General features: G+C 39.4%; 1 protein-coding gene across 2 annotated transcripts in view; it reads right to left on the minus strand.

Moving 5' to 3' along the window:
* The window catches only part of LOC128696589 (uro-adherence factor A), an 82,903-nt gene extending 69,285 nt beyond the window's left edge, over positions 1–13,618 (minus strand). Inside the window, exon 1 of one of the 2 annotated variants that reach the window (XM_070094647.1) lies at positions 13,460–13,618. In XM_070094647.1, coding sequence (XP_069950748.1) covers positions 13,460–13,485 — 26 coding nt within the window. In that variant the 5' untranslated portion in view covers positions 13,486–13,618. Of the gene's footprint in view, positions 1–12,183; positions 12,355–13,459 lie in introns of those variants that run through there. The other variant, XM_070094648.1, reaches the window with a different exon arrangement.
* Between the last annotated feature and the right edge of the window lie 252 nt (positions 13,619–13,870).

Genomic DNA, 13,870 nt, shown 5'->3' on the forward strand with positions numbered 1-13,870 from the left:
AAAGACATTATTCATCATAAAATTACAAATAAAGACAATGGAACTGGTCAGCAAACAGACAGTAGAGGGCAGCAAGTGATTAGCTTCCTTAGGGTTTACTATACTAATAGTAGGAGTGTAAGAAATAAAATGAGGTAAGATTAAATGTGCAGGAAGCATAGATGTTACTGCTATAACAGACCTGGTTCAACCTGAAAGATGTAGATATGCCTTCTGAACACCACATACAAGGCTACAAATTATTCCACACTGATAGGATCAACAGGAAGGGTGGAGTGGCATTAGACAAGATACATATAACATTAGAAGTGTCAGCCACTAGATCTGTTTGGCTAGTTTCTCAAGGGTCATGAAAAACTATTCTTGGGTGTGATTTACAGGCCCTCAAACCTCGATAGGAAGGGCAGCGAACTTTTATGGGACAAAATTTATAAGGCATCTAGACAGGAAAATGTTGTGCTAATGGAAGATTTTAAATTTAAACAAACTGACTGGAGCAATTTGACAGGAAATCCTGAGTCTAGCGACTTTCTTGATACGATTCTGAACTTTTTAAAAAGGTCTGTGACAAAGAACTAGAGGAAATAGCCTGCCTGACTTGGTTCTTGCCAACAAGAAATCATTAATAATCTTGAGGTTAATGATGAGTTTGGTGAAAGCGATCACAAATCACTCAGTTTTAACCTATAACTGCAGTCAAGTCTGTCCCTAAATTCTGCTTGGCCAATTTCATAGAACTGATAGATTACCTGGGTGGGCTGAACTGGAATGATCTGACTGTAGGTTAGGTAGATGGTGATGACAGCTGATATGACAAAAAAATATTATATCAGCTAGTTCTAGCTGCACAGACAACTTATGTTCCAAATAGAGAAATTAGATCAGACAAAAATGATCCTAAATGGATAAACAAAGATTAAAACATCTCACTGGTCAAGAGAGAGGCATGTACAGGCAAATCAAAAGAGGGAAGGGGGCAGTTAAGAGTATTGAAGTTTTACATAGGTTGAGTCAAACACAGGATATCAGATACTTTTGTGTAATGTATAATATTTGAGTTCTGCTGCAGGTATCAAGGAAAAGCTTCAGAGCAGGGTTTATATTAGAATCAACTGTCCTGTATACTATATAAAAAGAACAGTAGCATGAGTGAATATTAAGTATACTGTGGCATTTTTTTTTAATATATGCACACTCATTGCACAGACCCATCTGCTCATGTCTAGCTAAAATTTACCAATTGCATGTTTGAAGATGCTATGATTAAGATAGACCTATGTAAGAGAGACTGACATAGAATTATATAACAGCAAAAAGGTTCAGAAATGTAATAACTTTCATAATATCCAAATGACTATTACAGCAGTTGGAGATGCTATGGCAGCCGACTTTTGAGGTAGTTTTGTAGGAAATCAGACAAATATTGCTATACAATACACAAATATTTGCAAAACTGAGCTAGGCTGGTTGTTTGATGCCATCAAGAACCTGTGTATGTAGTGAAAAAAAAAATATTGCTCCAGAAGGCAAATGTGTAATGGTATTCAATGCTAAGTGCTCTATGATGGCCTTCTACAAATATCTCTGCAAAGTGGCACTTCAAGAAAACACGGACATTTCTTCCCTCTAGCATACAATTTTTTTTTTTTTTTTAATATGTCAGGGCTGTGCCTCCAAACATACAACATTTTCAGTTCAGCCAATGGCCTTAGTAAAGGATATACAGTGGTTCCTCGATAATCGTAAGGCTAGATAGTCATAATTTTCGAAAATCGTAACGCTTTTGTCAAAACATTTGCTTGCGAATCGTCATTTGACTCGCGAATCGTCGTTCGTCTCGAACACGTACACATGGCTCCGAGCCACCTCGCCCTCCCTTCCCAGCCAGTGTGCCATTGTTTACCAGTGAGTGACAGTCCCCTCACTTGCTCATACAAAATATTTCATAATATTCCATTCATTTTAGTGCTTGCTACCATGACTCCAAAGGCAGCTCCTAGTGTCAGGCCTTTGGTAAAGAAGGTTAGAAATATGATTGAATTCAAGAAAAACATCACTGAACAATGTCAAAGTGACGTACGTGTGGCCGAACTGGTCAGGATGTATAACAAACCCCATACAACCATAGCTTCCATCGTGGCCAAGAAAAAGGAAGTCAAAGAAGCTGTTGTTGCAAAGGGGAAAAATATGCTGACAAAAATGAGATCACCAGTACTCGAAGCAGGTGAGAAGTTATTATTGGTGTGGATAAGTGAGAAACAATTAGCACGAGACAGTCTTATGCAGTTGATTATTTGTGAAAAGGCTAGGCAGTTGCATGACGATCTCGTAAAGAAATTACCTGCAACGAGTACTGATGCAGTATTTGTGAATTTAAGGCCAGCAAAGGCTGGTTTGAGAGATTTAAGAACCATAGAGGGATACAGTGTGATAAGGCATGGCGAGGCTGCCAGTTCGGACAAAATTGCAGCCACAAAATTCGTAAGTGAATTCAAGGGTGTCTGGAACGGATTAATTGTATTTACATTATTTCTTACGGGGAAAATGGATTCGAAAATCGTCAATTTAGATAAGTCACACTTCCAGGAATGGATTAATTACGAAAAATGAGGGACCACTGTATATTAAAGAATACCAAAGTTACAATGAACCATCATCCCACTAAGTGATGTGGTGAAACGACTTGGACCTACCTAGTATGTATGGGCCAGTAAGCCTTCTTAAGTGTTCCTTTTTCCTTATGTTATGTTAATATCCACACTGGACAGGGTGCAACTGTTCCCTCAACTACATTCAGTCCTGCCTTATTTGTATTTATGTGTATTCATGAGTTCATGCTTTGTGTTGGTATTACCAAGGGACCTACTGGTTTCCCCCTCCCCTCATCCTCAAATTTTTCTGTCACTAACCCCATCTGCATACCCTGCAGTCTTATGTTTTGCCTTTTCTTCCAGTTGTGCAATGTAATGTACGTTTTCTCAATTAGTTATATGATCTGGTGAAAAATTAACATAGCTAGGAGATCCTTTTCTTTATAAAATACTCCTAAAAATTTATCAGATATCCTATATTCATGTGGTGAGACTGTACTTTCTCCCATGCACTCTGCCCCAGGGCAAGACTCGTGGAACTCCATGTTCATCAAGACTGCAAGAATCCCCTATCACGTGCTTTTAACATCCCATGGAGAGGGAGCATGGACACTAGGGTCATTGCAGTTACTAAAAACAACAGACATAGCCCCACTCCACAAAGGGGCAGTAAAGCAATAGCAAAGAACTACAGACCGATAGCACTAACATCCCATATCATAAAAATCTTCGAAAGGGTCCTAAGCAGCAAAATTGCCATCCATCTAGATACCCATCAATTACACAACCCAGGGCAACATGGGTTTAGAGCAGGTCACTCCTGTCTATCCCAACTACTGAATCACTACGACAAGGTCCTGGATGCACAAGAAGACAAAAAGAATGCAGATGTAATATACACAGACTTTGCAAAAGCCTTCGACAAGTGTGACCACGGTGCAATAGCACACAAAATGTGTGCTAAAGGAATAACAGGAAAAGTTGGTAGATGGATCAATAATTTCCTGACAAACAGAACACAAAGAGAAGTCAACAGAGTAAAGTCTTTGATGGAGTGTTAATGCACCTGTGGAAGGAAAAAAAATGGGAATGTTTAAGAGTATAGAATAGTGTTTACAGTACAATACTAATAATTATGTATTGGCGAGGCATGATTTTTAAACAATGTAGCAAGGCAGTGGAGGCATCATGTTTGAGGGAAACGATGTGAAAATTATGCAGATAATTTGAAAATGAAGGAAAAGGTGGAGTTACAAACGATATAATTAGGAGGGCTGTGAAGGGGTTGCTGTGATGGTCTGGACATTTTTCAGTGAATGAATAGCAACATAATCATTGACAAAAACATGCCGTCGTAGAAATACTGCGGAGGACAGAGTGCTACAGGAAGATCTGGATAGGTTCATACAGTGATCGGAGAAGTAGCAGATGCAGTTTAACAAACAAATGCAAGATTTTAAGCCTGGGAAAATATGATAGCCATGGCATTAATAAAGTAAATAATGTAAATCACATTCACTATGAATGTAGTAATATAGTCAACACAGTTCACAAATATTTACAATAAAGGTGATAAAATTCTTGGCTTCATATCAAGAAGTACTATAAATAATAGGAGTCCTCAAGTTATACTTAAACTTCATATATTGTTCCTAAGGCCTGGAATGAGAATATGCTGCACTGTTCTGATCTCCGTGTTATAAAATGGACACGTGTGCAGAAAAATGTACAGAGAAAGGCAAAATTGATCCCAGGTATCAGAAATCTTTCTTAAAAAGGACAGACTGAGGGCAATGAATCTGCATTCTGCATAGATTTAGGAGTAAGTTGTGGATGAAAGAAATTTGGGTAGCTTACACGTATATGAGTGGTCGTGAATTAACCCTGCCTAGCATGGGCCAGTAGGCCTGCTGCAGTGTTTCATAGTGCTCTCACAAAGTACTACCTCTCAGGGGATGTCCTTGGCCCATTATTATTCACCTACATTGACCTACTCAGTGACTCTCAGGAGTGGCTAACGCGACGGTCTGGAGTTTTGAGACTCTCTGACCGCGGGTTCAATCCCGGCTGGGGTATGGTTTGTTTGCAATCGTGTCATTACGATTTCGTGAGTCACTCTCAGGAGTCTAAACTAGTCCTGTTTGCAGATGACATTTGTCATATATAATGCAGATCCTGTTGACCTCAACATGGTGATCAAGGAGCTTGTAAAGATTTCTACATGGATGACAACCAATAAAGCTAACAGAATCCTTGGCTTCATATCAAGAAGCATAAATAACAGGAGTCCTCAGGTTGTTCTTCAACTCTATACATCCTTGGTTAGACCTCATTTAGATTATGCTGCACAGTTTTGGTCACCGTATTATAGAATGGATATAAAAGATCTGGAAAACGTACAAAGGAGGATGACAAAGATGATCCCATGTATCAGAAATCTTCCCTATGAGGATAGACAGGTCCCTGAATCTGCACTCTCTAGAAAGGCATAGAATTAGGGGGGATATGATTGAGGTTCATAAATGGAAGACAGGAATAAATAAAGGGGATGTAAATAACGTGCTGAAAATATCTAGCCTAGACAGGACTCGTAGCAATGGTTTTAAGTTGGAAAAATTCAGATTCAGGAAGGATATAGGAAAGCACTGGTTTGGTAATAGAGTTGTGGATGAGTGGAACAAACTCCCAAGTACAGTTATTGAGGCTAAAATGTGTAGTTTTAAAAATATTTATTTATTTTATTATCACACCGGCCGATTCCCACCAAGGCAGGGTGGCCCGAAAAAGAAAAACTTTCACCATCATTCACTCCATCACTGTCTTGCCAGAAGGGTGCTTTACACTACAGTTTTTAAACTGCAACATTAACACCCCTCCTTCAGAGTGCAGGCACTGTACTTCCCATCTCCAGGACTCAAGTCCGGCCTGCCGGTTTCCCTGAATCCCTTCATAAATGTTACTTTGCTCACACTCCAACAGCACGTCAAGTATTAAAAACCATTTGTCTCCATTCACTCCTATCAAACACGCTCACGCATGCCTGCTGGAAGTCCAAGCCCCTCGCACACAAAACCTCCTTTCCCCCCTCCCTCCAACCCTTCCTAGGCCGACCCCTACCCCGCCTTCCTTCCACTACAGACTGATACACTCTTGAAGTCATTCTGTTTCGCTCCATTCTCTCTACATGTCCGAACCACCTCAACAACCCTTCCTCAGCCCTCTGGACAACAGTTTTGGTAATCCCGCACCTCCTCCTAACTTCCAAACTACGAATTCTCTGCATTATATTCACACCACACATTGCCCTCAGACATGACATCTCCACTGCCTCCAGCCTTCTCCTCGCTGCAACATTCATCACCCACGCTTCACACCCATATAAGAGCGTTGGTACAACTATACTCTCATACATTCCCCTCTTTGCCTCCAAGGACAAAGTTCTTTGTCTCCACAGACTCCTAAGTGCACCACTCACTCTTTTTCCCTCATCAATTCTATGATTCACCTCATCTTTCATAGACCCATCTGCTGACACGTCCACTCCCAAATATCAGAATACGTTCACCTCCTCCATACTCTCTCCCTCCAATCTGATATTCAATCTTTCATCACCTAATCTTTTTGTTATCCTCATAACCTTACTCTTTCCTGTATTCACCTTTAATTTTCTTCTTTTGCACACCCTACCAAATTCATCCACCAATCTCTGCAACTTCTCTTCAGAATCTCCCAAGAGCACAGTGTCATCAGCAAAGAGCAGCTGTGACAACTCCCACTTTGTGTGTGATTCTTTATCTTTTAACTCCACGCCTCTTGCCAAGACCCTCGCATTTACTTCTCTTACAACCCCATCTATAAATATATTAAACAACCACGGTGACATCACACATCCTTGTCTAAGGCCTACTTTTACTGGGAAAAAATTTCCCTCTTTCCTACATACTCTAACTTGAGCCTCACTATCCTCGTAAAAACTCTTCACTGCTTTCAGTAACCTACCTCCTACACCATACACTTGCAACATCTGCCACATTGCCCCCCTATCCACCCTGTCATACGCCTTTTCCAAATCCATAAATGCCACAAAGACCTCTTTAGCCTTATCTAAATACTGTTCACTTATATGTTTCACTGTAAACACCTGGTCCACACACCCCCTACCTTTCCTAAAGCCTCCTTGTTCATCTGCTATCCTATTCTCCGTCTTACTCTTAATTCTTTCAATTATAACTCTACCATACACTTTACCAGGTACACTCAACAGACTTATCCCCCTATAATTTTTGCGCTCTCTTTTATCCCCTTTGCCTTTATACAAGGGAACTATGCATGCTCTCTGCCAATCCCTAGGTACCTTACCTTCTTCCATACATTTATTAAATAATTGCACCAACCACTCCAAAACTATATCCCCACCTGCTTTTAACATTTCTATCTTTATCCCATCAATCCCGGCTGCCTTACCCCCTTTCATTTTACCTACTGCCTCACGAACTTCCCCCACACTCACAACTGGCTCTTCCTCACTCCTACAAGATGTTATTCCTCCTTGCCCTATACACGAAATCACAGCTTCCCTATCTTCATCAACATTTAACAATTCCTCAAAATATTCCTTCCATCTTCCCAATACCTCTAACTCTCCATTTAATAACTCTCCTCTCCTATTTTTAACTGACAAATCCATTTGTTCTCTAGGCTTTCTTAACTTGTTAATCTCACTCCAAAACTTTTTCTTATTTTCAACAAAATTTGTTGATAACATCTCACCCACTCTCTCATTTGCTCTCTTTTTACATTGCTTCACCACTCTCTTAACTTCTCTCTTTTTCTCCATATACTCTTCCCTCCTTGCATCACTTCTACTTTGTAAAAACTTCTCATATGCTAACTTTTTCTCCCTTACTACTCTCTTTACATCATCATTCCACCAATCGCTCCTCTTCCCTCCTGCACCCACTTTCCTGTAACCACAAACTTCTGCTGAACACTCTAACACTACATTTTTAAACCTACCCCATACCTCTTCGACCCCATTGCCTATGCTCTCATTAGCCCATCTATCCTCCAATAGCTGTTTATATCTTACCCTAACTGCCTCCTCTTTTAGTTTATAAACCTTCACCTCTCTCTTCCCTGATGCTTCTATTCTCCTTGTATCCCATCTACCTTTTACTCTCAGTGTAGCTACAACTAGAAAGTGATCTGATATATCTGTGGCCCCTCTATAAACATGTACATCCTGAAGTCTACTCAACAGTCTTTTATCTACCAATACATAATCCAACAAACTACTGTCATTTCGCCCTACATCATATCGTGTATACTTATTTATCCTCTTTTTCTTAAAATATGTATTACCTATAACTAAACCCCTTTCTATACAAAGTTCAATCAAAGGGCTCCCATTATCATTTACACCTGGCACCCCAAACTTACCTACCACACCCTCTCTAAAAGTTTCTCCTACTTTAGCATTCAAGTCCCCTACCACAATTACTCTCTCACTTGGTTCAAAGGCTCCTATACATTCACTTAACATCTCCCAAAATCTCTCTCTCTCCTCTGCATTCCTCTCTTCTCCAGGTGCATACACGCTTATTATGACCCACTTCTCGCATCCAACCTTTACTTTAATCCACATAATTCTTGAATTTACACATTCATATTCTCTTTTCTCCTTCCATAACTGATCATTTAACATTACTGCTACCCCTTCCTTTGCTCTAACTCTCTCAGATACTCCAGATTTAATCCCATTTATTTCCCCCCACTGAAACTCTCCTACCCCCTTCAGCTTTGTTTCGCTTAGGGCCAGGACATCCAACTTCTTTTCATTCATAACATCAGCAATCATCTGTTTCTTGTCATCCGCACTACATCCACGCACATTTAAGCAACCCAGTTTTATAAAGTTTTTCTTCTTCTCTTTTTTAGTAATTGTATACAGGAGAAGGGGTTACTAGCCCATTGCTCCCGGCATTTTAGTCGCCTCATACGACACGCATGGCTTACGGAGGAAAGATTCTTTTCCACTTCCCCATGGACAATAGAAGAAATAAAAAAGAACAAGAGCTATTTAGAAAAAGGAGAAAAACCTAGATGTATGTATATATATATATATGCATGTGCGTGTCTGTGAAGTGTGACCAAAGTGTAAGTAGGAGTAGCAAGATATCCCTGTTATCTTAGCGTGTTTATGAGACAGAAAAAGAAACCAGCAATCCTACCATCATGCAAAACAGTTACAGGTTTTTGTTTCACAGTCATCTGGCAGGACGGTAGTACTTCCCTGGGTGGTTGCTGTCTACCAACCTACTACCTATAAAATAGGTTAGATAAATACATGAGTGGGTGCGAGTTGGACCTGACTAGCTTGTGCTACTGGGTCAGTTGTGTGCCTTCCTTAAGTGAATGTGACCTGCCCTGGCTAAGTTGGGGCATTGGCTTAAGCCGGTAGGAGACTTGGACCTGTCTCCCATGGGCCAGTACGCCTGCTGCAGTGTTCCTTCTTTCTTATGTTCTTATAAACTTACTCTCAATACTGACAAGGCCTTCTGCATGTTGGGAATAAAGCTAAAAACAACCATTTCTACACAAAAATGCATAATTCTTATAGAAAGGCAAGTGGCAAGAATTCTGAGGCTTCCCTTGACAACAACCTGAAATTCAATGCTCTCATCATTTCACACAGTGCCTGGTTTAATCCTCAGTTGGGTGGAAAAGTTGGGCATGTTTCTTTACACCTGCTGTCCCTGTTCACCTAGCAGTAACTAGATACCTGGGTGTTAGTCGGCTGATGTAGGCCACATCCTGGGAGAATAAAGCACACAGTCATCCTGAGTGACTAACCTTCCAGGTTAAAAATATATATAAATCTTATTCTATCTTTACAAGGACCCAAATGGAAATAAGGGTTATCCTTGGTAACTTATAAGTGTTACTACGTATGATCATTGTACTTATGTGTACCTATACCAAAATAAACTTACTACATGTATCTAAGAAAATTTCCAAAACTCTGGACATTCTAATAAAACTACACTACTTTGTTCCCAAATCAACATTATTCACTATGTACTATTCTTTAATCTATCCTTACATCACTTACAGTATTTGTGCTATAAGACCTATTACAGCACATCAAATAAAATCCACTGTTACCCAATAGAAATCAGCTGTTACAATAATCACCCATTCAGCTTCCAGACAACACACCCTGACAATTAAAAAATCTCAACTTCCTAAACATAAAGCACACCTGCACATACCACTATGCACTATTTCTATATATACAGACCCTCAGAACACACCTCAGCACTCCAACTTCTTAAGAGAGCTGCAGCAGAAAAGACTCAATACAAGAAATACGTATCTCTGATATACTGCATGTTCAATTATACCTTTTCATTAACTCCATGCAAATAAATGACCCTAAAATTTGAAACTCCCTTCCAGATGATGCAAAAATTTCTCCTTCAGCCACAAGTAAGTTTATTTAGGTACAGGTCCATATGAGTACAATTATCATGCATAGTAACATGTGCAAATTACTTAGGATAACCCAAAAAAAAAAAAGTCGAGTGACATATTTCCATTGGGGTCCTTTTAATATCTTATTATTTAAAACCTAGCAGTTAAGTTACAGTAGAAGTCAATCACGATTAAAAGTTAAAACGGCTAAGTAACTAAACTGCATGAAAATCAGTCAATAAAAAGAAGTATAATGAGAATAAAGAAAATTAAGTTATTTACATAACATTAAAGCATTTCCTAAATCTGACAAACACTACTTGGACAATTTATGTTTAAGCCTGATGTGTCATTAGCAAACCTGTTAATCCAAATCATATTAGCATTCATAATGAATTTCACGCTACCACCACTATTTCATAAGAACATAAGAAAAGTGGAATGCTGCAGCAGGCCTACTGGCCCATGCTAGGCAAGTCTTAACTCTCACCCACCCCAAAATCAACACATATTAATCTCAAAATAATACAATTCACGTAAAAATGCATTAAATACCAAATATGGCAAACAATAGAATTCAAATCAACTGCAGTATTTGCCTCAGTCTAGTAAGTTAAATTTAAGGTTGTCCAATATGTTCTGCATAACATGGGGCTTTCTATATAGTTTATACAAGTCAATTACCAAAATGTCAATTGTATAATGTACTCAACTTTACAGAAAATGTTTGTTTGAGACAGGAGCTAACAGCTATGTATAGGACTACTATAGATACAATTACGTCCAATGTTGCAGAAAAGAGGTGGTCCAAGCAAATATGATTTTGTTACTTGGTTTGGGTTTGAGAAAGACGTGCCTCGTATAGGCCAGTAGGGCTGCTGCAGTGTTCCTCTTTTCTTATGTTATCACAGGGAGCTCCTTTGCTGGAGTGAGGCAGAGAGGCAGGAGGCAGTCCCCAGGCATACCAAAACCCTTAGCCAGACTGAAAAACAGCCAGTCCACAAGCACTGATATTGTAATAGCCTAACGAGCATGACATAGCAATCAAACATTCAGTCCAACTGCTATAAATAACTTTACATATATTGTCAGCGATATAGATATCACTGGCAATTATCTTAGGAGTTTCTGCACCTCTAGAAAACTGATCTATTTAAAAGAGAGACCATAGTCTATCTATCCCACAAGCTTCTGAGGCTGATGCTGGATATGATATAAATGACATTACATACCAAATATGGATAGATCTGGTAACTGTTTCAGGAAATTTCGCACCTCTAGAAAGGGGTCCATTTAGAGGGACTCATTTAAGTGGGGAGGCATCTGTAATTTCCAGGAAGACAGCCATACTTTATCTATCCCGCTCAATTCTGAGGCAAACACTGGTCTAACCATCAGAAAAGGCAAGAAAAATAGGCCCGTTCCTCTTAAATGTAGTTCCACACCAAGAATTTGGGCCTATTTTTCCTTTAAAGTGCAGGCATTGTACTTCCCACCTCCAGGACTCAAGTCCTGCTAAACTGGTTTCCCTGAATCCCTTCACAAAAATATTACCCTGCTCACACTCCAACAGCTCATCAAGTCCCAAAAACCATTCGTTTCCATTCACTCCTATCTAACATGGTTATACATGCTTGCTATATGTCCAAGCCCTTTGCACACAAAGCCTTTTACCCCCCTCCCTTCATCCTTTCCTAGGACGACCCCTACCCCCTCCACTACAGACTTATACACCCTCTAAGTCACCCTATTCTGCTCCTCCTCCTCTCTAAATGACCAAACCACTTCAACAACCCCTCCTCAGCCTTCTGAATAATATTTTCAGGAAAAGCACACCACCTAATTTCCACACTATGAATTCTTCTGCCCAAAATATTCAGGCATGTTTGTGGTTCTTTGTACTTAATATTTTATAACATGTAAATCACAATGTATACTATGCAAAGAAATAAAAAACATGCCCTTAGAAATGTCATCTCCACTACAACATACACACTGTAGATGAATGGTTCAGAGAACCGACACGTTGATAAATTAGACTACTACTCCGCAGATATGCTGTATTCTTTTCAAGATTAATGGACTGACCACGTCGACTCAAGGTTGAGGGACTGATTACCTCAAACTCCTCCGGTTCACCATTCCTTGTATGGACTGATGAAGCCACTGTGTGGCGACACGTTTCCTCAATTATTATTACAATCAAAAAGAAGCACTAAACCACAAGGGCTATACAGCGCTGCACGTTTCCTCAAAGAGACCCAAGAGTTGCACATGTCTAATTTAACAACATACACACGCGCGCGCGCGCGCGCGCACACACATTCACGTTTAACAAGTAAACTTCAAATAAGTTAGAATCAATATAATAGTTTATAATACTAGAGCAAGAAATGTGCAACAGTTTAGTATCTTTGTTTTGCATGGTTGTGCCTACAGTCCACATCAAGTTTCTTCACCTGAACATAGAGGTGACTATATGACAAACAGTTGAAAGGTGATGTAGTTATCAAAACTACTTAGGAATAGATACTTGTTATGCACGTCTTGTACACAAACAAGTGTTGCACACGTCTTACGTCTATACAAACAAGTTTGCACATGTCTGACGTATATATAAACAAGCTGGACAGTTCAAGATAAATATCAACAATACCATGTACAGTACAAAATAGTGGGATTTTTAACTTACAAAATCTCATGTTTATCTAAAATAGACTTGCTCTATTTACACTTAATGCAGTTTTGCTTAATACGGTTATATTATTATTATTTTAAATACAAAGGTATCTTCCAGCGAAACAGACTTGTATGGGCAAGTAAGCCTGCAACAGTGCTCCATTGTTCTCATACAATAGAGCAAACTGAATGCAAAAATCAATAAAGGTTTAATTTAAAATGGCCTAAGGATGGAAATGGTGGTAAAGCTTCAGTGAACACTGAACATGGGCCCGAGACAGCAAAGGGGACAGCTGAACACGTTCCCGCCAAAGCCTTTGTTCAGTGTAAGGTCAGCTAGTGCGCTCCTCACCACCAAACTTCCCAGCTAAGTCACTTTTAGCTTCCTCAGAAACCACACCTCACAAATTACCGCATTTTATTTCACTTCGAGCACCTGAATATAGACGCTACACGGCTTTGTAACATTTAAACTTCACCAGCTTATCAGTAAACACCTAAATTCCTTCACATGCCGTCACTTCTTTACACTCCTTGTCCAATACATAATAACACTGCGTTATTACTGTAACTCATAATAACACTTGTTTTTCAGATACTTTTAGTGCTGCACTAACAACTTTGAAAGCCACCACGACCGGCCTTTTCATCTTTCTCTTTTTTCCGTCTGTTTCTTCACTCGAATATCCACTTAACACAAATCACATTATACTTACACAACTTCGGTAGCAGTATCAGCCATATTGAGTAAATTTGGGGCTAGTATCACGAGAAATACTAATAATAACTGAGAGAGCGCCAGCAGAGGTCCACTTAGCTCCGCGTTTGTCAAGCAAGAGACTGAAATTCGTTGAATTGGTGGCTTTCCCGCGCACAATTGTCCTCCCACAATGCATCAGTATCGACCAATAAAAACGCAGCGTCGTCATGGTAACCGTCTAGCTCCACCCAATAGGAGGAGTTACAGCATAAACGTCATGTGCCTTTGCCATATCTTCTCTAAAGTCCTTGCAATTTTATATTTACTTGAAAAACAATAGCAAAATAGAAAACAAATTAAAATGTTAAATATTTTATTACTGAATATTTCATATTAGTTTACATAATTAAACAATTAATTGGGAAAT

Source organism: Cherax quadricarinatus, chromosome 47 (assembly GCF_038502225.1).
Source record: "Cherax quadricarinatus isolate ZL_2023a chromosome 47, ASM3850222v1, whole genome shotgun sequence".
In the NCBI taxonomy this organism is placed as follows: Eukaryota; Metazoa; Arthropoda; class Malacostraca; order Decapoda; family Parastacidae; genus Cherax; species Cherax quadricarinatus.